Source organism: Lonchura striata, chromosome 1, assembly GCF_046129695.1.
Source record: "Lonchura striata isolate bLonStr1 chromosome 1, bLonStr1.mat, whole genome shotgun sequence".
Classification (NCBI taxonomy): Eukaryota; Metazoa; Chordata; class Aves; order Passeriformes; family Estrildidae; genus Lonchura; species Lonchura striata.
In genome coordinates this window covers 42,163,977-42,188,640 of record NC_134603.1, presented here as the reverse complement: position 1 = coordinate 42,188,640, position 24,664 = coordinate 42,163,977, and the positions used below count along the sequence as shown (strand labels likewise).

Sequence of the window (24,664 nt, the reverse complement as noted above, 5' to 3'; positions counted from 1 at the left end):
CAATTGAAGGAAAACTAAGGCCTACCTGTATCAGGAATTTTACTTTTTGCAGCAAGCTCCTCATAAAATTTATTAAATATCTCTCTAACTTTCATTTCTTCCATCAGACAGGAACGTTGTAAACTGTGAAGCAACTAAGATGGATTAAAAAAAAAAAAAGGAAAGCATTTTGATCAACACCCCAATACTACTTGGTCTAAATAAAAACACAGTTCACACATGTAAGTTCAGCTTAAGTAAGCAAATATGCTACTCAGTGAAAGAGATCTAAGTTGACTTGTCCAAATAAGAGTAACAGCATGCAATCTACTTTAACTACAAACTACATTCCTATATATGCATAAATACAGAATTTACAACTTCTAATTTATAGTATATATATTACATATAGATCATCTATGTGAAACCTATACACAATATGATTTATACATATGGACATATAAACTCCATTACAGCACAGGCTTAGCAAGTCTGCAGTAGCTTTTATCATACTGTATTTTTCTCCCTGCTAGTATAAAGCCAATCCAATTCACAGAATTGACTCAGAGAAATTCAGAAGGAAGTTTTGTTTCTTATAAACAAACCTAAGTAGGCAGAGAAGCATTTACAAAAGAAGGGTCTAAATGCATTCAAAGGAACTACTGTCTCACACAGCAACTAAATTTCTGGGAAAAAAGCCCTCCTCCTCCACACTTTCCCAATACTTTATCTTATATTGCAACAGCATATATAATAATATATAGTATTTTAAAGCAAGAATGCAACTGAACGGCAGAATTCCTCCTTAAATAACCACAGCAAACAGAGAGAGAGATCTGCAACTGTCCACAAAACAATTGTGTCTTGCTCTAACAGATGAAGGAATGACATGTCCACATCTAAGCAACCTGCTAGAGAATACTGAAGACAGTCTCTCATTAAAACTTTTTTTTTTAAATATTAGCTATCACTCTTCTCTTGCCACCTCAGACTACAACTTCCTTGCAAGAGGAAGAGGTGGAGCAGACGCTGATCTCTTCTCTTCTCTTCTCTTTGGTGACCAATGACAGACAGGACTCAAGGGAATGGCCTGAAACTGTGACAGGGGAAGTTTAAGCTGTCCATCAGAAAACAGTTCTCCACCGAAAGGGTGGTTGGGCACTGCAACAGGCTCCCCAAGGAAGTGGTCACAGAACCACACCTGACAACAGTTCAGGAAATGCTTGGACAATGCTCTCAGGCACGTGGTGTGACTTTTGGGGATGGTGCTGTGCAGGACCAGAGCTGGACTCAAGGATCCTTGTGGATCCCTTCCAACTCAGCTTATTCTGCAACTCTTATCATGCAGATTTTCTGCATGATACAGTATAACTATAGTAATAAAGCAGATTTCCTACTTCTTTTCTAGAAACAAGAGAGATTTAGAAAATGCATTTTACCTTAATCAGAAGTTCCAGTGCTGAGATTTTACATTTTGCTGCTCTCTCTTTTGTATAGACACTAAGACAAATTTGCTACATAGAAAATTAAGATAACAATTCTTGTAAGTAAAGACAGAAATTCAAAGGTAACATATTGTTCTACCTCTTTAAACTATCTGTTCCTTACAAGCTAAAGGTTTTTTAAAAAGACTAAAATAATATCTAGTCCTCGAAACAGCTTCACTGACAACACTGCAGCACTATCTGACATAATTACAAACCCCAACTCTAGTAATGAAATTGCAGTTCCTGCAGTAAAATTTTTAAAGAGGAAATTTTCTACTTCAGTACTATCAGTCCTTACAATAAGTAGTTACTAATTTACAATCAGAAACTTCAGTGCTGCGGTCAAGCATTTCTATGCAAAGCAGCATAGACGTTCAGCCATCCAGACTCCAGTAACTTCAGGTATTGTAGTTACCACCAATTTGTGTATATATTGCAAATATAACAACTTCTCAGGTGAATTTTTTAAAAATTATAATTAAAATTAACCCTTATAGAAACATTTAAAATTTTATATTTAAATGGCAATTTTAGTTTGTATAAATTAGAAGCTACAACTATTTCCAATAAACAAGCTAATTAAAATAAGTAATTTTCAGAACCAATACCTACTATGGTCTATAAAGAAAAGTTAATAAAATTAAGTCTACAGCTGGACAAACAATTCCACACTACTCTCTGGTATGAATGACAGTTTATGTAAAAAAAAATTAAAATTATTTCAGCTCTAACAAGAACACTAGAGATGGGCAAGGCAGACTGGGAGGGGTGAAGTACAGCTAGGAATGTTATGACATGACACTCACCAGACTAGTTTAAACTATCTGTCAAAAACACTTCTAGGAAAGCATTTTCATTTCCCTACCTTAATATTACAAGCATAAGGATGAATTTTGTCACCAACTTTTTCCATAAAGACACAAAGAAACTTCAAGGCTTCTTCCCTGCAATCTCGAAACTGAAAAGTTAAAAAACAAGATTTTGAAATGTGTAACACGTTGCTCACACAGCGCTAACGAAACACTACCTTAGTTTGCCAACTCACCTCCTCGATGGCGAGGGACCTGTGGATAAAGACGAGTAAGCCATGCTCCTGGGAGAACACCAGGGACAGGTGCAGCGCTGCAGGGAGGCAAGGAACCATCAGGTGCTCGGCTCCACGCACACCGCCCAGCCCATCCCCGGGAGCAAAAGCGTGACCGGACTGACGCTTGTCCCCAGAAAAGCCACAGCGAAGTGCGAGTGCCGCTGACCTGCTCATGGCCTCGGGGCCCGGGCCTGTGCCCTCGCACCGCAGCCAACCGAGGGGCAGCTCAGCGGAGAGGGGCCGCACCCAAGTGCTTTTACCGCGGTGAATGGTTATCGGGGCCAGGCCTCCCCCTCCCTCGCAATCCCCAGTGACACAGCGCGGGCAGCGCAGCGCGGACGAGCCGCCCCGCGCAGCCCCGGCCCGGTGTGCGCACCCTGCTCGCCGCTGGCCCGGCTGGCCACGCAGGTCTCGGCCAGACTGCGGAGCAGGCTGTATCCGTGCAGGGCGCTGCCGCCGGCATCGCCGGGCTGCAGGCAGCGGTGCAGCTGCAGCAGGCACTGCTGTACCCCCGCCATGCCGCCCCGCTCCCGGGAGCGGGCGAGGAAGCGGCGGGGAGGGCCCGCCCCCCGCCGCACCCAACGCCAGCCCGGGGGACGCGGGCTGCCCGGCTCGGGCACGGGGCGGGCTCCGCCGGACCATTCCCAGCGGGATAACGGCCGGCGGGAGGGGAGAGCGTGTCGGGCGCTTTCGTGTCTCGTCTCAGGACGCGCACACACAGAATGGCAGAATGGATCAGGGTGGAAGGGACCACAGTGGGCCATCTGCTCCAACCTCCCTGCTCAAGCAGACAAGCGGCGCAGGGTTGCATCCATTCAGTATCTCCAGTAAGAGAGATTCCACAGCCTCTCTGGGCAAACTGTCCCAGTGCCCGGTCACTGCACAGTAAAGTTCTTCCTCGCATTTAAGTGGAACTTCCTATTTATCAGTTTCTGCCCATTGCCTCTTGTTCTATTGCTTGGCACCATCGAGAAGAGCCTGGCCCCATCCTCTTGGCACCTCCGCTATAGATACTGACAGACATTGACGAGGTCCCCTGTCTGTCGTCTCTTCTCGAGACTCTACAGGTCCAGCTCTCTCGGCCTTTCCACATCAGAGAGATGCTCCAGTCCCTTAAGCATCTTTATTTGCTTTCGCTGGACTCGCTCCAGGTCTCTGTTGTACCTAGGAGCCCAGAACTGGACAGAAATGCTGGATACAGTAGCGGATGCGCCCCCCCCCTCCCCCAGAGAATGGGCTGCTCCAACCTCCCCACGCCTTCCTACAGCCCCAGTTTTGCCGCGAAATTCGGTAAAATGCGGGCGGCTCCACACTAGGTTGCGGGGGGGAAGGCGATGCCCCATCACTGGGGGCAGCCTCTGTCTGTATCACAGATAGTAACCTGAATTATAGTTCTTTCTCTATTGTAGCAGGTCGAGCGGGGAGCGACCCTCACTTCGGGGGGTCCAGAGGATTAATCTCTTTCCTCCTTTCCCTCTCAGTTCCGCATCCCCCCTTTCTCCCTTCGTTGGGCGCTCCCGTTACGATCGCGCCTCGCCATTGGCCAGAAAGCCCGGGAGAGCGCGCGCACGCCGCTGGCTGTGGCGCGGAGTGTGGCGGCGTTTGTGGCTGTTCGGGCGGGGGTCGCGGCTGCCGAGGGGAGCAAAGGGACGAAAGGGACGGGAACCCGCCGGTCGGGACTCGGCCGGGTAGCGCAGCGCCCACCGCGCTCATTCTTCTCGCTGACCCCCTGCCCCCAGGTAGGACCGCAGCTGGAGCCGCAGCAGCGCCATGTCGTCGCCAGCCTCCACTCCCAGCCGCCGACGGAGCAAGCGCGGCCGGGGCAGCAACCCCCCGACTCGTAAGTGTTGCGCCGGGCGGGTGGGCTCCCCCGCCTCGGTCCGCCTGGCTACTGTAACTCCGGTCCGCTCGTGTCTCTTGCAGCACAAGATGCTCGCTCTCCTCCTTCCCAGAAGCGTCGGACGGACGACTCCACCTCCACCGGGGACCTGCAGCCCATGCCCACGTCCCCGCCCGCCGACGCGCAGAGCCCCGGCGCCGCCGATGCGCTGTTCTCCAGCCCGCCGCAGTTCCGCCACTCCGGTACGCCGGGGCTGGGCCGGCTCCGCAGCCCGGGGGGCCGCCGGCGCTGCCGTGGGGCGGGCCGGCCGTGGGGCACATCCGGCTGAAAAGCGCTCCAGCGAAAAATGAGCGTTGTCTCATGTTTCTCATTTGGGTTTAGTATTCTCTGCAGGAGTGCAGTCAGTATCTGGGATGCAGGTCTCTATCCCAGTTAGCATGGGAATATACATCGGGGAATAGACATTAGTTTTTAAAATTTACTTATAGAAAGAATAATAAAACTGCTAACAGAGAAGGAACTAGTTGTTTGCCATAGAAAGCCCTTCTTGCTTTTATATATAGGATTGTTTTTAATTCTAGTAACTGTTAATTGTGTCTCTTGCTCTACCACCCCCAAAATACTAAAAATGTGTTTCATCTACAGTTCTGTATGGTTTTATGTTTGAACTCCAGTGTAGTTTTAAAATGCAGTACTGCTGTAAAGTTTTCTAGGGAAGCTTTATTTGACCTTGGGGTCTTTGAGACAAGCTGTTAATACAAAGAAAAGTTTTAGGGAGACTGGCAGCATCTTTAATGTGTGTTTTGACAGAACACTGGGCTTGACTGATACTGCTCATTTTATGACAGACTTAAAGGACCAATGAGACAAATGCAGAGGCTGAATTTTAGTCTGCTGTAGATGTAAAATGTCTCTATAATCATTACAAACCACTTCCTTTTGTAGCTATTCCACTTGACTTTGACATCAGTTCACCTCTGACGTACGGCACACCCAGCTCCAGGGTAGAGGGTACCCCGCGAAGTGGTGCACGAGGAACTCCAGTCAGGCAGAGGCCGGATCTCGGGTCTGTCCGGAAAGCCAGACAAGTGGATTTACACTCGGATGGGGTAGGTGGATGTCTCACCTCTTGTATCTGACAACTTCTTTTTGAACATATATTTGTATATGCTTAATTTGTTTTTATGCAGCTGGCTGAGGATACAGTAGCAACCGAGCAATCTCTTGGACAAAAGCTTGTTATTTGGGGAACAGATGTCAACGTGGCCTCGTGCAAAGAAAAATTCCAGGTGGGTTTTGTTTCTTCCTCTTTTTTAAATGAAAAGCTAGTTTGATTTAAACAAGTATCAGTTGAATCTGATACCAAGGAGGTGTTTGTACTGCTGAATTCTGCTAATTTTTCCTGATTTTCTTTTGCCTCAAACATTCAGAGATTTCTCCAGCGCTTTATTGATCCACTGGATAAAGAGGATGAAGACATTGGCCTGGATCTTAATGAGCCACGGTATATGCAACGACTTCAAGAGGTATTCTAATGCAGTATTTTGTTATTTGGATTTTCTTCTTTCAGTCTTGCATGCCATCGAGCTAAAGATTTCCTAACTCCCTTGCAGATTAATATGGTTGGGGAACCATTCCTGAATGTGAATTGTGACCATCTAAGATCATTTGATGAAAATCTCTACAGGCAACTGATCTGCTATCCTCAGGTGAAGTAGAGCACTTGTTTTCTGTTTTTCAGGTGGTTCTTTCATATTCCTGGGTTTTAAAATGCTTGTTTAAATGCAGTGCATACTGTGTGTGTGCTCAGTGCAATCTCAGTGACTACTTCATTTTACTGAATGTAAGATGTCTTGTTTCATAGTAGATAATCATAGAAACAGTGAGTACCTCATGCATGCAAAGTTAGCTGGTGACCTGCAATGTCCAGAGTTGTGCGATTCCACCCCTTGCAATACTCAAGTGAATGAATAAATCTGATCCAAACAGCAGGTTTTGTGTTATGTAGGAAAATGTTCAGGTGATGTAACTTTTAGTCATGACTGGCTGATCAGCAGCACATAAAATGCTTTTTGCAGAGTTACTTCATTCTGTGATTTAACATGTAAGCTCTTTCTAATACAGGAAGTTATCCCAACATTTGACATGGCTGCCAATGAGATCTTTTTTGATCGTTACCCTGATTCAATACTAGAGCATCAAATTCAAGTAAGGCCATATAATGCACTGAAGACCAGGAATATGAGAAATCTGAACCCTGAAGGTAAACTTTTTGCTTACCATGTTAGAAAAGAATCTTAAAGATTTCCATAGACTTAGTGAATACTTAGTGAATAATATAAGATTAAGACTATGTGAAACTGTACTTGGGGTCCATCCAGACCAATATCTTCCATTCATGTGTTTTTCAGAAGAACGTGCTTTAAAGCCCAAAGAGAGAATAATCTATCTATAAAGGAAATATCTCCTGTCATCAACTACTTGTGTTCTTAGTTCTGGAAGTGCAAAGGATTCTTTCTTTTGTATACATGTTCTTGTAAATTAGAATTCTTGTATACATACTCCTGTAAATTAGAATATTTGTATTACGCATTTATGATTCTTTTTGCTTGAACAAGATGGTAGTAACCTATTTGTCTACCTTCTGCCTAAAAATTATTGTAATGTGAAATTTTGAAGATTATTTAAATTTTAAGAGTATGAGGTCATAACATGAGTATCTATATTTTTGTAGACATTGATCAACTCATCACCATCAGTGGCATGGTCATCAGAAGCTCCCAGTTAATTCCTGAGATGCAGGAAGCATTCTTTAGATGCCAGGTTTGCTCTTTCACCACCAGAGTGGAAATCGACCGTGGCAGGATTGCTGAACCATCAGTGTGCAAGAACTGTAACACAACGCACAGTATGGCACTGATTCACAACAGATCCATGTTCTCTGACAAACAGATGGTATGTTGGCTTAGGTAGTGGCTAAAATGAAAGAATTGTTAGTTTTTGCTCCTCCACCCTCCTAAAATCATTGACAGCATTAGTTATGTATCTTGTGATTGAATGCTTTGAAAAGAAAGTGTTTTGGAACATGGAAATGGGTGAAACAACTTTGGAGAAGAAATGCATTAGGAGGATGAAATAAAGTATGTACATCTCTTAATGTTTCTGTATGGAAGACCCTTTATATACAGTATGTCCAATTCTGTCTAGACTAGGTGAGCCTTGTTGGTAGCAGCATTCTATCCATACCAGTAGCAGTAACAGAATTCTCATTTTCATCATCTCTTGTAATCAGTAATCAGTTTTGCTGTTTGGGTGGGGATATTTTGTTCCTAAGCAATGTTCCTGATTCATAATTATGCAGAAGACTGTGTTAATACAAAATCTGGATGTATGCTCTGTGGAAAAGCTCTGCTTTTTTGCAACTGAAATTTAAATGGTGTTTTTGCTAGATCAAACTGCAGGAGTCTCCTGAAGATATGCCAGCTGGACAGACCCCGCATACGGTGGCACTCTTTGCTCACAATGACCTTGTTGATAAAGTTCAGCCAGGTGACAGAGTTAATGTCACAGGTAAAATCTGGTTTGAGTATTTCCATTTTTCTTTTTTACTGATCTTAACTGTGTGTAAAGGGACCTGATGGGATGTGCTTCCAAGTGCTGAGGGAGTTGGACACTTTATTTGCAAAGGCCACTCAATTAACTTCAAAAAGTCATGCTGACTGGCTAAAATACTAGAAAAAAGCCAATGGCACTCATACAGTGAGGAGGAGACCTGGGGAACTGCAGGCTAGTCAGCTGCATCTTGAGCCCTGGGAAAGGTGATTGAGCCAATAATCCTGTAAACATTTTCTTTTTGGGAGAGTGTTCTACACCCTCAGCAAACTTGCTGACAAAAACAAAACTGGAATGAAGCTGTGGTGCCAACATTCTCCTGGGCTGTATTAGGAGTGTTGCCAGCCAGTTGAGGGAGTACTGGGTCCAGTTGTGGGGTCTCCCAGGGCAAGGGAGACATAAACATAGAGGAGTGAATTCAGCAAAGGGCTGTGACGGTAACAGAAGCCTTGGTCATGCATGGAAAGGCTGAGAAAGCTGCTCAGCCTGGAGAATAGAAGGCTTGGGAGCATCTTAGCATGTTTAGACACACCTGATTTGGTGTGGGTGGAGGGGTAGTAGTGTCAAGAAGACAAAGCCAGATTGTTCTTAATGATGCCCAGTGGCACACAAAGGGCACAAGGTGAAATACAGGCAATTCTGGTTAAAAATAAAAACTTCTTTACTGTTTGTGTGGTCGAGCCTCATCACAGGGTGACTGGCAAGGCTGTGTGGAGTCTTTGTCCTTGAGATACTGATGGGACACAGCCTTTAGCAAGCAGTGGACTCCAGCTGACTCCAGTTTGACCCCATGATTGGGTTAGACATCCCCAGGCTGTCTGACCTTGATTCCTTTATTTTGAAGCTGTAGCTGAAGAAGAGACAGTATCCTAAATAGTGCCTGCAGTCAGGAGATTGATAATGTAGAGCAAGTCTTGTGATACTACAGCAACATGTTATACACCACTTTGCTTTAAAACAACTGCTGTAAAAAAACCCAGGCTGTTTAAAATGCATTAGAAAGCTGTTCTTAAACTCGGCACTTAAAAAGAGGGGGAAAGGCTGACTGGAGTGGGAATTTTAAAGGCATCAAACCTTAGGTTTTTTTCAAAAATGCTTTCATTTGTTGAGAACACTTTTGGTATGAATGTAAAACATATATGTCTACCTGCAAAAATGGGTCTAGGTGACTTCAATATGGCTTCTACATGATTTACTGTGAGAAATTAGAGGACAAAGTATTTGGGCTGTTTAGAAAAGCTTTACTCTTTCTGGGAACTTGTAAAATTTTTAAGGTTTGGAAGGAGTATGTTTCTCCATATATAATGCTATGATTGGAATTTATATTTAGGTATCTACAGGGCAGTCCCCATTCGAGTTAATCCCCGTGTCAGCAGTGTGAAATCCGTGTATAAGACCCACATTGATGTCATACACTATCGCAAGACAGACTCCAAACGCCTGCACGGTGTTGATGAGGAAACTGAGCAAAAGAGGTTTACAGAGGAACGTGTGGAGCTGCTCAAAGAGCTTTCTAAAAAAGCAGACATATATGAGAGGCTTGCTTTAGCATTGGCTCCAAGTATCTATGAGCATGAAGATATAAAAAAGGTGAAAAGTTCTTTATTTCTCTTGCAAGACATGTATTTTTATGTGTATATGTTTGTAGTTGCTGTTTGTTGTTAATGTATCTTGAAACTAAAAATTCAAAAAGCTGTTATCTTTAGCAGTCTTAAAATGTCATGGTCTTGCCTGGGTGGAGTTGGTTGTAAGCATATTGTAAGTCTTTTCAAGCTATTAAGGAATGTTAATTATGGGGAAGCTAATTGAAAAGGTAGGAAGGCAGCAGAACTGGGAAAATTTAATTGCACGGTTATCTTGGACATTTCCTGGAAATTCAGATTGCTGATTATCAAAGGAAAGTAAGTACCCGTAACACAGTAACTGTGCTTGCTGAGAAGAGGCATCCACAAAGAGTAGCTTCAAAATGACATATGGTTGACTCTGAATTATGGAGTATCAAAACATTTACTTGCATGTATCCAAGAAGGGACACTCCTCTTCCAAGTATATTCCTTTGAGTTTTTTTTAATAAAGTTATACATTATTATTGTTCACAAGTTCCTGAATGTGTAATTCAAAACCATACAATGATTTACTTACGAAATGGCACACAGTAATGACAGTTCCTTTTGTTGTTACCTTCTCAAAATGCTAATAAAGGCACGTCAAGTCTAGGGGTTGGAGTTGAGGAAAACTAAGCTCCCTTCATCAAAGGGGATTCTTCAGGTTCCAACCAAAATCTGGTTAAAACAACATGCAAAATTTCTGTCTTTAATGCTTGAAACCATGCAGATGCATTGAGTTGTGCTAATTTTAGCAGTGTTTTTCAAATGTTTCAGCTGAACAGTTGTATTTGCTCTGTTACATCTATACAATGGATATTTTCATTTTTATAGGGTATTCTGCTTCAGCTTTTTGGTGGATCAAGAAAGGACTTTACTCACACAGGAAGAGGGAATTTTCGTGCAGAGATCAACATTCTTCTCTGTGGTGATCCTGGTACTAGCAAATCCCAGCTGCTCCAGTATGTGTATAACCTGGTTCCTCGAGGCCAGTATACTTCTGGCAAAGGCTCAAGTGCAGTTGGTCTTACTGCATATGTGATGAAGGATCCAGAAACACGGCAGCTGGTTCTCCAGACAGGAGCTCTAGTACTTAGTGACAATGGCATTTGCTGCATTGATGAGTTTGATAAAATGAACGAAAGCACAAGGTCAGTTCTACATGAAGTAATGGAACAACAGACGCTCTCCATTGCAAAGGTAAAGGAAACTGAAATTATTCCTTGGGGATTTTGCTCTAGCTTTATTCAGAGGCTTTCACAATGCAGTTTTTGACTACAGAATCCACCTAATAACGTTGGTGATCTCATGCAATTGGAGGGAGGTTTTGATGGCACAGCTGCAGCTGGTTTTAGAGATGTTTTTCCTTTTGACAGGCTGGAATTATTTGCCAATTGAATGCTCGTACGTCAATCCTAGCAGCAGCTAATCCTATAGAATCACAGTGGAATCCAAAAAAGACTACTATTGAAAACATTCAGCTTCCTCATACACTGCTGTCAAGGTACTGAACTGCACTGCATGTGTCACGTTTAGGGGATGTTACACTTCCGCTTCTGAAAATCATTACATGTAATAGAGTACAGCTACTGTGTTTTTCACAAACTAATGGAAAACCTTTACAGCACATACTTTAAATGCTGTCTTTACAATATCTCTGTGAGCACAGGAGTGTCTTTTAGTCTTTACATGTTGACCTTGAAGAGCAGGTGTAATAAGATCTGTAGTATCTCTTTTATTTCATTCTATGTTGTTTCATAATCATCTCCTCAAAAAGAGCTGTTCTGAAACTTAGGGTATTGATAACTTCTAACAAAAATTCAGGATGCTTTTCTTAGCTCCATTAAAGATTTTAAAGTGAAACACTGATGATCAGGGAGCTCAGCAGCAGAGGTGGTAGAGTCCTAAGACCTGTGCCTGCTTCATGCTGCTTTGTAAAATTTACCTGAGGAGGTGGTAGCAGTGCTGGTCAGTCATTTGGGCAATAGCTGTTAGAGCCACATTTAGTGCTTGCTGACAGAAAATTAAACTATATGCTGGAGTTGCATCTTGTTAAGAATTTCCACAGTAACTGGAAATTTGAAGTACGCTCACGCTATACTGGATATCCTGACAACACTTACGGCTTAAATTTCAGTTAAGAGCTGCTAGGTTTGCGCAGCATCTCACTTCCACAATTTTTTGGATTTAAGCCTACAAAAATAAATTATTGGCTGGCTAAACATGCAATATCTATGTCTACTTTTGGTTGAGACTAGTTTAATATATTGTTTGTAAAATTATAAACCATTTTCTTCAGGATTAAACTGAATTGAATTGAATTTTGAATTGTAATTTTATTTAGTTGCATTTTTTGTTGTATTTCAGGGCAGTATCTTTAGCAGCAAGTTCCATCCATTTCTTACGTGTGTGGGATTTCTTGTTTGTGGCAGTTGCAACTTTCTTTGTGGGGGGTGTGGGGTGTGGATTTTTTAAGGAAACACAATATGTCAGCCTTGAACATGGAATCTGAGCTTTGCAGAACGTCCGTTGCTTTCAAAATTTCAAGTCTGTAGGGTGTAAGCAAATCTGTTGTGTTGTTCTGTACCTTGACAATTCTAGAAAAAATTTCTTTCTGGTGTAAAAATACAATTTGTACTGAGAGTAGGAATTAACAGTCTAGTAATTCCTACCTGTACCTATTATGTCAAATCTTTCCAAGCCAAGTACCTAAATGAAAATAAAGTATGCACACTAATAGAGAATCATATCCCATTCAGATTTGACTTGATCTTTTTGATGTTGGATCCACGTGATGAAGCTTATGACAGACGCCTTGCTCGCCATTTGGTTTCACTGTACTACCAAAGTGAAGAAAAGATGGAGGAGGAATACATGGATATGGCAGTACTGAGGGATTACATTGCATATGCTCGCAGTTACGTAAATCCCAGATTAGGTGAAGAAGCAGGCCAAGCCCTTATTGAGGTAAATGAGTTGCTGCTGAGAATGTTCAGAGTCTTTCCTGTGTCAGAAGTGTTGAGATACCATCTCCATGCACCAACTACATACACCAATCTACTATCAACCTTCTGTAAGATCCTTGAAAAAAAAAGGTCTTTAATGGAAAGAGGGATCAGATTAGTCATTCTGAATTCTAATGTTCAGCTTTCAGATAAGTTGGTTTGGTTCTGTCACATAAAACACATGAAAGTCTACCAAAGCAAAATGTATCATCATAGACACAAGTACTGCTATATAAGACATCCAGAATTCTAAAGTGATTCAAAACTTGATTAATTACCATGGTTTAATTGCTTTATAATGGAAAATAGTTTATTTGATGTGGTTATTCATCACTGCAGACGAACCGTGGAGGTGTGTGAGCAGAAATGCAGTATTTAGAATGGCTTGCCAGAATTGCTCACATTCTGGAATAAGAGGTGGGGGATGCAGGGGACTTAAAAGGAAGGAATAGGCAGTGAACTATGTAACGAGGGTCTCCCTTTCAGGCGTACGTGGACATGAGGAAGATTGGCAGTGGCAGGGGAATGGTTTCCGCCTACCCCCGGCAGCTGGAGTCTCTGATCCGGCTGGCCGAGGCGCACGCCAAGGTGCGCTTCTCTGAGAAGGTGGAAACAATTGACGTGGAGGAAGCAAAACGCCTCCATCGGGAGGCACTGAAACAAGCTGCTACTGATCCAAAGACTGGCATTGTGGACATATCCATTCTCACAACAGGTTTGTGAGAGCAGGGCCGCTGTTGGGCTTTTGTGATTTTTAAAATGTAACTTAACGTGTTCTCCTTAGCTGATCGCTCAAAGGTATTTTCTTTGCTTTTATAAGGAATGAGCGCAACAGCTCGTAAGCGGAAAGAGGAGTTGGCTCAAGCCTTACGGAAGCTCATCCAAACAAAGGGTAAAGCACCATCTTTGAAGTACCAACAGCTTTTGGATGATCTCCGAGCACAGTCTGATATAGTAAGTTTTCTGCTTTGTTTTTACATTTCCATCAATGTTTAAAAGCATTTTTTTCCAAATGAACATTTCTTATTGAAGAAAATGGAAACATGAACAATCTGTTGGTATGACTAGAAAGCCAGTTCTTTTACAGACAAATGAGTTGAATTTGCTGTACCTTAGTTTATTCTGGCTTCTGGAATTAGCAAACTCAGCTTCAGGGTTCCAGGCCAGGCTTCAGTTTTCACATAGAATGAAAACTTCAAATAAAAATACTAGAAAATTGATAGAAAGTATAGCATTTTTACTATGCATGAAGTATTTTCCCCATCTTTATTTGATTTGCTCCTTTTCTTTAAGGCTGTCACGAAGGAAATGTTTGACGACGCACTTCGTGCCTTGGCTGATGAGGACTTCCTGACTGTGACTGGAAAGACAGTGAGGCTGCTGTGAGTTACCTTGTGCTTGAGAGCTGGCTGTCACGACTTGTACTTTGCCTTACTTAAGATAGTGTCAGCCTGCAAGGTCTTTGAGATTTGGGACTGTCATCTGCTATGACAGGCATAGCCTTTCCCTGCCAACCAACTGTCGTGGCTTGTCTTTGCCTTACTATATTGCCACTGCAAGATTTTCACAGCTTGGGCTATCATTTGCTATGACAAGGGTAGTCATGATTAAGTGGCATCTCTGTCATTACAAGATATTATGGAAATCCTTGTCAATAATAATATTTACATTTTAGCTAAATGTAATTACTAATATGGGAAGGGCTTTGTGTTTTTATTATGTTTTTTAGAGCTTGGTAACAATATTGCCTGTATTTCCATTTGAATTGTAAAAACTCAAATGACTTTTTAGTAAATGTTAGTATTTCAATAAGGGGAAATAAAATCATTTGACTTAAAAAGGACTCTTGTGTTCATTTCAAGTACAAGTCAGTATATCCTGTGCTGATTTTCCATCTAGAATTCTGCCATTTTTTGGAAGTTCATTCTGATAGCATGAAAGGCACTCTCCTTTTTGCATTTTTTTTTTTTTTGTTTGACCTGAGTGTACTGTGGAAGTATCCTCAATGTGAAAAAGACAGATTCTACTTGAAACCATTTTCCTTTACTTCAGTTTTACGTATGAGTGGTTGCTTTACTTTAAGTCTGACTAATTACAATTACCCACCTTTGGTGTAATGACATATAATCAGTCCTGAAAGAGCAAGGTCTTGTGGCTTGTTTACAATGATATTCCCAAGGGCCTGGTATGGATGATTTTTTAACAGAAAAATACAATGCTATGTTGACCTTCCTCGGCTGTACAAAGCAGCACGATTACGTCCTCTTTTTTATTTAAGTGCAATGAGCATGTTAGAATTCTTGCATAACTATTTCAGCCAAACCTGAAATTGTATGTTACTCAGAAATATTCCAAACTGTACTTTGCCTTCACTTCATGAAGATGGAAAAAAATAATCCATCTATTTACTTATTTGAAGTGATCTTGGATTATACTGTGCTCATTCTAAAAGAATGAGTCTTTCTCTAATCATTAGACATTCCTGAGAGAGATATCTACATTGTTGTTGTCCACACTGCTTACAGTTGTTGAGATAAAAAATTTATGTATCAAAGATCATGATTAGAACTAGCTTTTTATAAAACAGGTTTACCATAGGATGTTATGGGGAGAAAAGCCCAGTGGCAACACAGCAGGCTGTGGCAGTTATGGCTGCCTAGGGCAGACATGAGGTTGCTCTAGACCTCTCAGAAAAATGTGATTTAGTATGAGCATTCTAGGCATCTACTGATCACACTGAAAGTAGTCACATTTAGGCATGCTATGAATTTTCAGGTATGCCTGAGCATTCAAGGGGAAGGTTAAGTTTTTGGCCTCCAGAGACACACCAAGAAATGGAATAATAAATTTTGCTGATTTCACACGTTTTCTTCTTCATCCATGAACAGACTGAAGATGTGAGGAAATAAGGCCTTTTTGCACGCTGTGAGGTGCTCAGTTAACATTTAGGACAACAAAGTTAGCATAACTGGTGACTGAGATCTAAAAAGCTGCACTTGATGTGCAGCTTCTGGAAGGGTCAGGGGAAAGTGCACCATAATGAAACACATAATGTCTGGAAAAGGACCAGAAAAACAAGTAAGATGTTGGGGGAAGTCAGTGAATCACATTGTCAAGGCTACCTCTGAAGCTCTAACACAAGTGTGCTTTCAGAGATGTTAGGGGCATCAGCCTCTTAAAGGCATCTCTGCAAAAAGGGAGGAGAAGTCTGAGGAGCTTGATTATGGCCGGCACACAGGCCATAGCTAAAAGACATGGATGCTGTTGTGTGCTTTCCAGGACACAGACTTGGGAGGAAAGAGGTGACAGCTTTTAGCTGTAAACTTAAATTGACTGATCCAGCTCATACTACAGCTTCATAAAGATCATTAAAGAAAGAAGATCCTATATATCTTGGAAGGGGTCACAACAGACAGCCAGGGAAGAACAAGCATTCTGAAACTATTTCCACGGTGTGATCAAGACACAATAATTTAGGTCTCTAACCATCATTCATCCATTGTGTGCTGGTTTTGGATTCTGTACAGTTAATTTTCTTCACAGTGGCTGTTGTGGGGCTGTATTTTTAATTTGTGCTGAATACAGGGTTGATAATACAGAGATGTGTTTGTTATTGCTCAGCAGGGCTTACACAGAGCCAAGGCCTTTTCTGTTTCTCATATTTCCATGTTAGCATGGGAGGTAGAGAAGAGGCAGCCAGGACAGGTGACTCCAACTGGCCAAAGGGATATTCCAGACCATATGACAACATGCCCAATATATAACATGGGGAAAGAAGGAGGAAAGGGGGGACACTTGAAGTGATGTCATTTGTCTTCCCAAGTAGCCATTACATATGATGGGGCCCTGCTCTCCCGGGGATGGCTGGACACCTGCCTGTGCATGAGAAACAGTTAATTCCTTTTTTGCTTTGCTTGTGTGCCTGGCTTTTGGTTTCCTTATTAAACTGCCTTTATTTCAACCACTGAACTCTCCAGCTTTCACGCTTCTAATTGTCTTCCTGCTGGTGGGGGAGTGAGTGAGCAACCTTGGTGACTGGCTGGGGTTAAACCACGATGTGTTGTTTTTCATTAAGCATGGAAAAATGTCACCCTGCAGAATTCTCTTCCTGCTCCATTTAACTTACACTGTCTGGGAAGTCAACTGTTACAACAGAGGATTGACCTATACAGTTATATAAGCCTGATTTAGGTAGTAAGGGCAGAGGAAGAAAAGGAGGAAGGAAAAAAAAATCAGTTTTACTCCGATGAAAACAAAACTAACGTTTTACAGAAATAATTACACATTTTATTTGGAAGTGTGGATGATTTGCTGTCTGTCAAAACGCTGGAGAATGCGGGCATCGATCCCGCTACCTCTCGCATGCTAAGCGAGCGCTCTACCATTTGAGCTAATTCCCCCTCTTGCGGCGGTGTTCGAGAGCACATATCTCTGATCCTCTGCGAGCTGCTAAATCTGCAGTCTCACAGGCAGAACGTAGTTTTCCCTCTCTGCTCACAAAAGAGAATACGTTCAACTTCGACTCCATAATCATACATCTGTAGTATTTCATCTAGCATTTCCAAATTAAGCAGCAAGAAACAAGGCAAATGGAACAGACACGTTTTCCAGCTGCGTGCATACAATAATAAAGTACAATCCGTTTGTTACTTGCCGTTCACGAAGGAAAGCGCATTGTGGCATTTCGCTTTCTTGCTACACGCGTCAAGCTTTATTGAAGTTTGTTTTTTTGTAAATACTCGTAGGAAGTATTTTTTACTCCCACCAGGGGCAAAACTACACGTGGAGAATGCGGGCATCGATCCCGCTACCTCTCGCATGCTAAGCGAGCGCTCTACCATTTGAGCTAATTCCCCCCGTCCTGTATAGGGGCTCCTGTAGCTTGAGACTGCAATAGCGATAAACACAATTTGAGCTAATTCCCCCCGTCCTGTACAGCGGCTCCTGTAGCTTGAGACTGCAATAGCGATAAACACAATTTGAGCTAATTCCCCCCGTCCTGTACAGCGGCTCCTGTAGCTTGAGACTGCAATAGCGATAAATACAATTTGAGCTAATTCCCCCCGTCCTGTACAGGGGCTCCTGTAGCTTGAGAATGCAACAGCGATAAACACAATTTGAGCTAATTCCCCCCGTCCTGTACAGGGGCTCCTGTAGCTTGAGACTGCAATAGCGATAAACACAATTTGAGCTAATTCCCCCCGTCCTGTACCGGGGCTCCTGTAGCTTGAGACTGCAATAGCGATAAATACAAAAGGCGCTTTTTGCCCTCGCTCTGCTTTTTCACCGCGGGGAGTAACCCAGGGCAGCCGTTCTGAGCATTTAACTCCCGCCTGACCTGGAGCCGCCTGTGGTTTTGCCAAGATGACAAAAATTCTGACGCGGTAAGGCGCAGGAATGTGGTAAGGCACTTCACGCTAACGTGCGCGACAAACCCGTGCCCTGCAGCCGTTCAGTGCCACCTGCCACACGGGCTAGATTTGTCCTTCTCCTACGCTCAGAGAAATCACATCACAGAAAACACAGTGGAGTCACTTGAGGATAATACAAAACTCGCATTTGCCCTGATGTCCCCCCAAGAGACCATCTAGAAAGCAAAACTCAAGCCTGATTAAATTAACTTATATCAGCTTCCATTAGTATTGACAAGAAGATGCATTGAAGTGACCTCTCGATGATCTTTGAGGTCTCTTCCAACCTAGTCATTCTGTGGATCTGTGTTAAATTAAAATAAGTGGATACAAAGCCTTCAAAACTGAAACACCCTAATTTTTTTTTTTTAATGGAACCTAAGAAGGTTGGGCTATTTTTCAGACATAGGTGAGGAAGGTTTCCCACCCAGGTTAAGAAATTAGGACATTTTACTCACCATCTTACATGAATACTCAGCAACACTCACAACAAATTCATGATCACAAAACAATGTTGTCAGTTATATAAAATACATGTTTTAATAATTGAAAATAGTGCAGAGATCTTTCCTCACCCTTATCTGGCTTGGACATTAAATCAACTGTTTTTCTGTGAACCAAATGGGTGAAGCTTTAGGCCTTTTCCATGGTGGCAGAGTGAGATGTGGTGGTGAAAAACAGGGAGAGGTAATCTGCCTTTTTCATAATGACTCAAACTGCACAGGGTCGATAAGGAGAACTGTTCAAAGAGCTGAACCCGTGCAACACGATATGGGAGAGATCCTGGCCACAGGCATGCAGGGGCTATCAGTGAGCCTAAGATACACACATGCCTGTGAGAAGGACTGAAACTGTTTTTGCATATTTGCTTTCCCCCATCAAGTCTGCTCAAGTGACATAGATAAAATCATCTCCACTATAATTCAAGAAGTGTTAAGGATAAATTTTAATTTTTTATCGTGCAGAGACTGAAGTTAGGCAGGAGAATATTTAAATTTTAAGAGAATGTTTGCAGCCACACTGTAGTTATAGTTATACATCTTGCCCTGTAACAGATTTGTAATTGTAAACAGATTTGGAGTACTACATTACCTAAGGCAAGTTGTAACTTGCTCAGTTTTGAAATTTATTTTGTTTTGACAGATTGCTGTCATCCAGTGAGTTAAGTCCTTCAGAGAAAGCCACCAGTACATGTATTGTTGAATTACTGCACACACTTTAGTTTACTAGCAGGACTTAGTCCTCTGCATTTCAACAGAGCATATGAGTGTATCCACTGTAAACTACATTTTCTTTCTTGAAATCTAGAAAGCATTCTTTGATTTAACAGTCTGTGAATAGAGGTTTAGCAATGTGCTTCCTACTTCAAAGTCAGTAAGTATGACTGTAGGTGAATTTTTCTATTTAAGTAATGTGCTTAGTAACACCATATATTTAAGATGCAATACTATTTGGACAGAATTATCAAAGTCAATAAATAAAGGTGGACATACAAAAAATTTCTATAATATAACACAAGAATATATGAAATAATTTTTGCTCTCCAAAAACTAAACATGACCTTTTAAACCACTGTATATGTTTAATTAGAAAATAAAGTTGGAAAGTTGGAAAAGGAACTGAAGACTTGCAAAAAAAAAAAAAAAAAAAAGAGGAAAACAAATCTCAGTGTGCTTGAATGACTTCTAAGGGTAATCTTTCTAAATTTACAAACTTTTTTGTATTTGTAAGAGACGTAAGAAAATTAGTTCTCTCTCCTTCAATAAACACTAGAGGATGCACTGCTCAGGGAAACGAATTGTTTTAGCCAAGGAATGCAGCAGAGAACGCCCCTCATTCGCCGAGTGTGTAGCCAGGCGTTTCAGCCGCGGGTACCGCAGGTGAACTCGGAGGTGACTCGGTGCTGCGCGGCAGGGCGGCTCGGGATGCAGCACGAGTGCGAGCATCCCAGCAAGGGGAATTAGCTCAAATGGTAGAGCGCTCGCTTAGCATGCGAGAGGTAGCGGGATCGATGCCCGCATTCTCCAGTGTTTTGATCGGCGGTGGCGCCTCTGCGGGAAAAGATTTTCTTCCACCAATTCCCCCGGGTTTGTGGTGGGAAATATTTCCTCAGCGGTTCCTGCAGACCACCGCGCGCCGCAAATAAAAGTTGCGCACTGTCTGAGGAACAATTGCTTCACAAACCCATCTGAACTAACGCTGTTACTCTGTGATACAGCAAAAAAGAAATAGGAGCTTCCATCCCTCGCTACTGCACCAAATGTGAGCATTTATGATTACTTTTTAATGATACGAAAAGTTATTGGAATTGTCTCAGTGCTTGTCCATTGTAAATGCAGGTGAACATAAAGGGAAGAAATTACAATGTCTGACTCAATCCAGAAGGCTGAATTATTTATTTATTCCAACTATGCTAAAATACATCAATATACTATATAAAAGGAGGATATTAAAACTACATTCTACTTTCTCTGACTCTAACACAACTCGTGACCCTCTCTCTCGAGTCTAGTTACAGATGGATTGGATTGGCCATCAAGCTCAAACAATCCTCACCAGAATCTAATCAAGCACTCACTCCAGGTAAACAATTCTCCAAACACATTCCACATAAGAAAAACAAAGAGCAAAAATAGAAATTGCTTTCTGTTTCATTTCTCTCTGTGCACCTCTATGAAAATCTTGAAAGGGAGAAAAATGTGCTTGCCACAGTTGTCTGTATAAATCATCAGCTCACCACAGAATTAGTGTCTGTCCGGCTACCTTGCACCCGCTGTAGAATGATGGTGAGAGCACACTTGTTCCTAACGTGATTTTCAAGTGATATTCGGTCTCCCACAGTATCATTTAATGTCCTCCTCTAGCCATAAGAAGATAATTTGCACTTAAAAAAAAAAAAAATAAGATCAGCTCTGATCAACGTTAAAAACTTAAATCCTTCATACTACGCAGACGCGTCCCCAAATGGATTAATTTTAATCCTTATGAAGCTACACCAGGAACACGCATCTGAATTCAAAACAGCGGCGCAGGAAAACGCTGGAGAATGCGGGCATCGATCCCGCTACCTCTCGCATGCTAAGCGAGCGCTCTACCATTTGAGCTAATTCCTCCCGCGGGCTGCGCGGCCCCTTCACTGCCCACTCCTGCCTCCGCTCCCCCCCTGCCGGGTCACTGCGCCGCCTTGCCGGGTGTCCAACACAAGCAAAACTTCCTCCCCAAATCCCGGTAGCTGGGCAGTCCGAGCTCTCCTGATCTCCTCTCGAAGTCACGGGCAGGCAATAACAGCGCTCAGCCCTCCAGAGAAACGCAGAAACAATTAGGTCTTCCTGCAAGAGCACTGCTTTTGACAGCCGTAGTGGGAATTTTGCCTGATATCTGGACTCCTTGAGGCAACCGCAGGCACTTTGATGCATCTGGATAACATCCGGGCTTGTGTTTCCAGGCAATTGCAGACCTAGGTTCGCACCAAACAATTATTACTGCTTAAGAGAAATCTGGATATATTTAAATACTGTATTTTTTCTAAACCAGATTTTTCCTATTTGTAATCCCCAGTTGGAAGACCATTGGCTAAATTACTTTATCCTTCTCCATATTTTACAATATAAAATATATATGATGGAATAAGTAGAGTTCTTCCAGTTCTTTCTCTTGTGGCAATAGAGGCTGGGTTCACATTATAAAAGGAGGTTAAAAAAAAGCACCAAATGGAACACCAGGAAACAAATTAATAGTTCACATTATTTACTTATATTTCTCAGCCATTTTTAAGTTATGATGCTATCACCAGATAGACAAGCACACTCACACAAATACATTAGAAAATCAAAAATACATAACTAAAATGTAAAAAAAAAAAAAAAATTTACTATAATGAAACAGCAGTGAAAATTCTGTTCGGTGGATTCACAAACAGCAAGAGAGAGTTGTGAATTTTAGTTACATTTACAATATTAAATAATCTGCTTTTCTGGAAAAAAAAAAAGGAATATCTGAAATGAAAGTTATTAAATAACTACACAAACAGCTCTTGATTTCTGCAGGATACTTTAAGACACGTGAATCATGCTAACCAATAAAGATCTTTCAAATATCCTCTCTTCAATGACTTAGTTATTTCAGAAAACAAAATAAGAAAATTTCAGTCTTTGGTCTAGCCCTAAAGATATATGCCAAAAGTCCTGTGCACATTCTTCCATTACAAAATTCCAGTGTATTGCCACCTACTCCCTCGCTCTAATTGAAAAAGAAATTTTTTCCCTTTCCTATTTAATCTATGTGGAAAGAAGCATCTGAAATTAATTCGCATGAGGCAATTAAGTCAGATACCACTGAGATTTAAGCAACTGGCTGGCTGCAAGCCCCACAGGTCAGTGTGCCTAGCAAAGCAAGGAAGCTTGCTGCTCCTTCTATTCTGGGACATTTTACATTTTTCTTAGTATTCCTTCTGAACAAAAACCATTTAAGTCTCAAAACCACCGATGCTATAAAACAAGCAAGCAAACAGAACCCTTCTGGTTGTGTCTGTGTCAGGCTTGTAAGAACACAGCCCAGGCAAGACCAGGGTTTCATCAAGCCAGATTTTGAAAGGTACAGCACATTTATTTGATTTAATTAAGGGAATCCCCAAGCAGCACACAAACTGAAACTTTCAATTTGTGACTAGGCACTGACAGTCTTATGGCTTTAACGCAACAGGTAGGGTAAAATTTACTTAAAATCAAGCAAAACTCAGAAATTAAGCAGTAATGAAATGAGTAAGGATGGCTCTAGTATATTCAGTTCATTCTGTTAAATAGCTTAACCTTCAAGGTGACAGAGCATTAAAATGAAACAAGTATGCCTCCAGTTCTGTATCCAGTATTTATCCCATATTTAAAGCATTGAAGGAAACATGTTTTGGACCTCAGAGATTATTACTGAAAAGTAGTATCAAAATATGAAATTGGGCAGCAAAATTCACACCATGCTCTGTAGGGAAAAAAACCATGAACAAAAACCTCAAAATCCAACAGACAGCACCCGAATCACATAAAAAGCAACACAAGAAACATGACATGAGTCAGAAGAAACCTCCCAGAATCCCTATTTCTGTTTTTAATGGCCACAATGAGAATAAAACTTGATTTGTTGGTGAAGATGTTATTGCTTGTTCATAAAGTTTTGCCATTATTCATTGAGTCATACCCAAAGCACAGGATATAAACATGCTAAAGAAATCCCAGAATAGAAGAGCCAACCAAAAAGAAAAAAAACCTCAAAACTCAAAGCATAATAAACACTAGAAATATTTGCTAGTTTTCATAGTATTTGCTACTGCAGTTACCACATTTAAGGAAAAGCAGTATAGTTCACCAGGGAGGTTATGAACCAGTAAAAATTCTCTAATATTGGTCAAAGAATCAGCTTAGCCAGGCATCCTAAGTAATTTCAGTTAACATTAGCAGTCACAACAGAAACTTGCAAAAGTCAAAATAATTAATATTAAATATACTGCTTTTGTAAAAAGCATGACACCAAAATGTTCATTGTACATATTTACCAGATTAGCATTTAGGTTAACACGGTGCTCTCTGTGCACTAATAAGAAGACAGTAATCTCAGAGCACAGCTCTGAGCAAGATCATTTTATGCTACTCTCTGTCATTTCCCTGGGGACCAATACAAAAATCACCCTCATTATTTCAACCTGTAAAATCTCTATCAGGGAGTTGAAATACCAAGAAACATACAAGTTACCATTCTCTTTCTCTAAAAGGATCCATGGATTTTAGATTTCCACCCAGGTTATCATATGGATTCCAGACTGGCAAAGATTTCATTCTGTTTTCAGATGGGGAAACAGGAAGTCATACATTAACATAATTATGTATTTAGGTTTGTTTTGTTTTTTAGACTCACATTATGACTTCTCCAAATTTTTCTGGAACACCTTGTATCCCTACTAACTTAATCAGTGTCTTAAAAAGTTTCAACATCATGCTGCATGTACAATGCCCTCCTTGAAATAAACAGGATGACAACATAGAAAAACAGTGGTACTAATTTTACATACAAAACAAACTGTTTAATCGTTAATAGCAATAAACAAAGTTGTTAAAAAAGCATATGCCTGAATCTCATGGATCTGCAACCTTTGTCTTCTAAATCACCACTGTAAGAATCTAAATTTTCTCTACATTCCCTAAAATTCCACTTAGCAGAGAATGTGGGCTAGCTATTAGGCCATCTGGCCTATCAGCTATCTCTAAACAGCACATACAAGATTTTCCTCATGCTCATTTAGTGTCTCTTCCAAGCCATTGATCTCCACAGAATAGTAAACAAACTCTCTACATTTTCAATTTTTATCCACTTTTCACTTTTTGTGCCAAAGTTAACAGGGGTGAGAACGAAGATTTTTCATAGCTTAGAAGACTTAAGAAGATTCAGATCCCTATATCCTGAGGCTTTTACTAAGGATAAAGGATAACTGAACTACATACTCACTAAATGAGATTTTTTTTTTCCAGAATAACAGAGTAGTTTTAAAAACAATAACCTCATCAAAATAAATAAATAATAATCAAGTATTTATAAAAAGCTCCAAGGAACTGGTTATAGGGAAGGAACTGGAAATGTACTTGGCTTCAGTGT

At 41.5% G+C, this 24,664-nt stretch overlaps 2 protein-coding genes and 3 non-coding genes across 5 annotated transcripts in view; 2 read left to right on the top strand and 3 right to left on the bottom strand.

Moving 5' to 3' along the window:
* The window catches only part of PRKDC (protein kinase, DNA-activated, catalytic subunit), an 80,541-nt gene extending 77,455 nt beyond the window's left edge, over positions 1 to 3,086 (bottom strand). The window contains exons 1-5 of the mRNA XM_021536576.3: positions 2,930 to 3,086; positions 2,512 to 2,588; positions 2,332 to 2,424; positions 1,419 to 1,493; positions 26 to 134 (exon numbers count right to left, since the gene is read on the bottom strand). Coding sequence (XP_021392251.2) covers positions 26 to 134; positions 1,419 to 1,493; positions 2,332 to 2,424; positions 2,512 to 2,588; positions 2,930 to 3,071 — 496 coding nt within the window. The 5' untranslated portion in view covers positions 3,072 to 3,086. The remainder of the gene's footprint in view (positions 1 to 25; positions 135 to 1,418; positions 1,494 to 2,331; positions 2,425 to 2,511; positions 2,589 to 2,929) is intronic.
* Positions 3,087 to 4,116: 1,030 nt separating this feature from the next.
* MCM4 (minichromosome maintenance complex component 4) lies at positions 4,117 to 14,454 on the top strand. The gene is made up of 16 exons (XM_021536573.3): positions 4,117 to 4,393; positions 4,477 to 4,635; positions 5,339 to 5,502; positions 5,584 to 5,682; positions 5,824 to 5,919; positions 6,007 to 6,102; positions 6,518 to 6,656; positions 7,128 to 7,348; positions 7,843 to 7,963; positions 9,336 to 9,595; positions 10,444 to 10,809; positions 10,986 to 11,113; positions 12,369 to 12,576; positions 13,101 to 13,329; positions 13,435 to 13,568; positions 13,908 to 14,454. The coding sequence occupies exons 1-16, from the start codon at positions 4,324 to 4,326 to the stop codon at positions 13,998 to 14,000; spliced, it is 2,583 nt and encodes an 860-aa protein (XP_021392248.2). The 5' UTR covers positions 4,117 to 4,323; the 3' UTR covers positions 14,001 to 14,454.
* A 2,487-nt stretch (positions 14,455 to 16,941) lies between these two features.
* Positions 16,942 to 17,014, bottom strand: TRNAA-AGC (transfer RNA alanine (anticodon AGC)). Its single transcript has one exon. It is a non-coding gene; the product is annotated as a tRNA-Ala (tRNA).
* Positions 17,015 to 17,397: 383 nt separating this feature from the next.
* On the bottom strand, positions 17,398 to 17,470 carry TRNAA-AGC (transfer RNA alanine (anticodon AGC)). The gene has a single exon. It is a non-coding gene; the product is annotated as a tRNA-Ala (tRNA).
* Positions 17,471 to 19,979: 2,509 nt separating this feature from the next.
* On the top strand, positions 19,980 to 20,052 carry TRNAA-AGC (transfer RNA alanine (anticodon AGC)). Its single transcript has one exon. It is a non-coding gene; the product is annotated as a tRNA-Ala (tRNA).
* Positions 20,053 to 24,664: the final 4,612 nt, after the last annotated feature.

What these genes read in the sequence shown, in the direction of transcription:
- MCM4 (XM_021536573.3), top strand. Translation starts at nt 4,324, where the DNA reads ATGTCGTCGCCAGCCTCCACTCCCAGCCGCCGACGGAGCAAGCGCGGC. An exon ending in GCCGCAGTTCCGCCACTCCG is followed by an intron (nt 4,636 to 5,338) that starts GTACGCCGGGGC and finishes TTCCTTTTGTAG; the next exon opens with CTATTCCACTTGACTTTGAC. An exon ending in ATATGCAACGACTTCAAGAG is followed by an intron (nt 5,920 to 6,006) that starts GTATTCTAATGC and finishes ACTCCCTTGCAG; the next exon opens with ATTAATATGGTTGGGGAACC.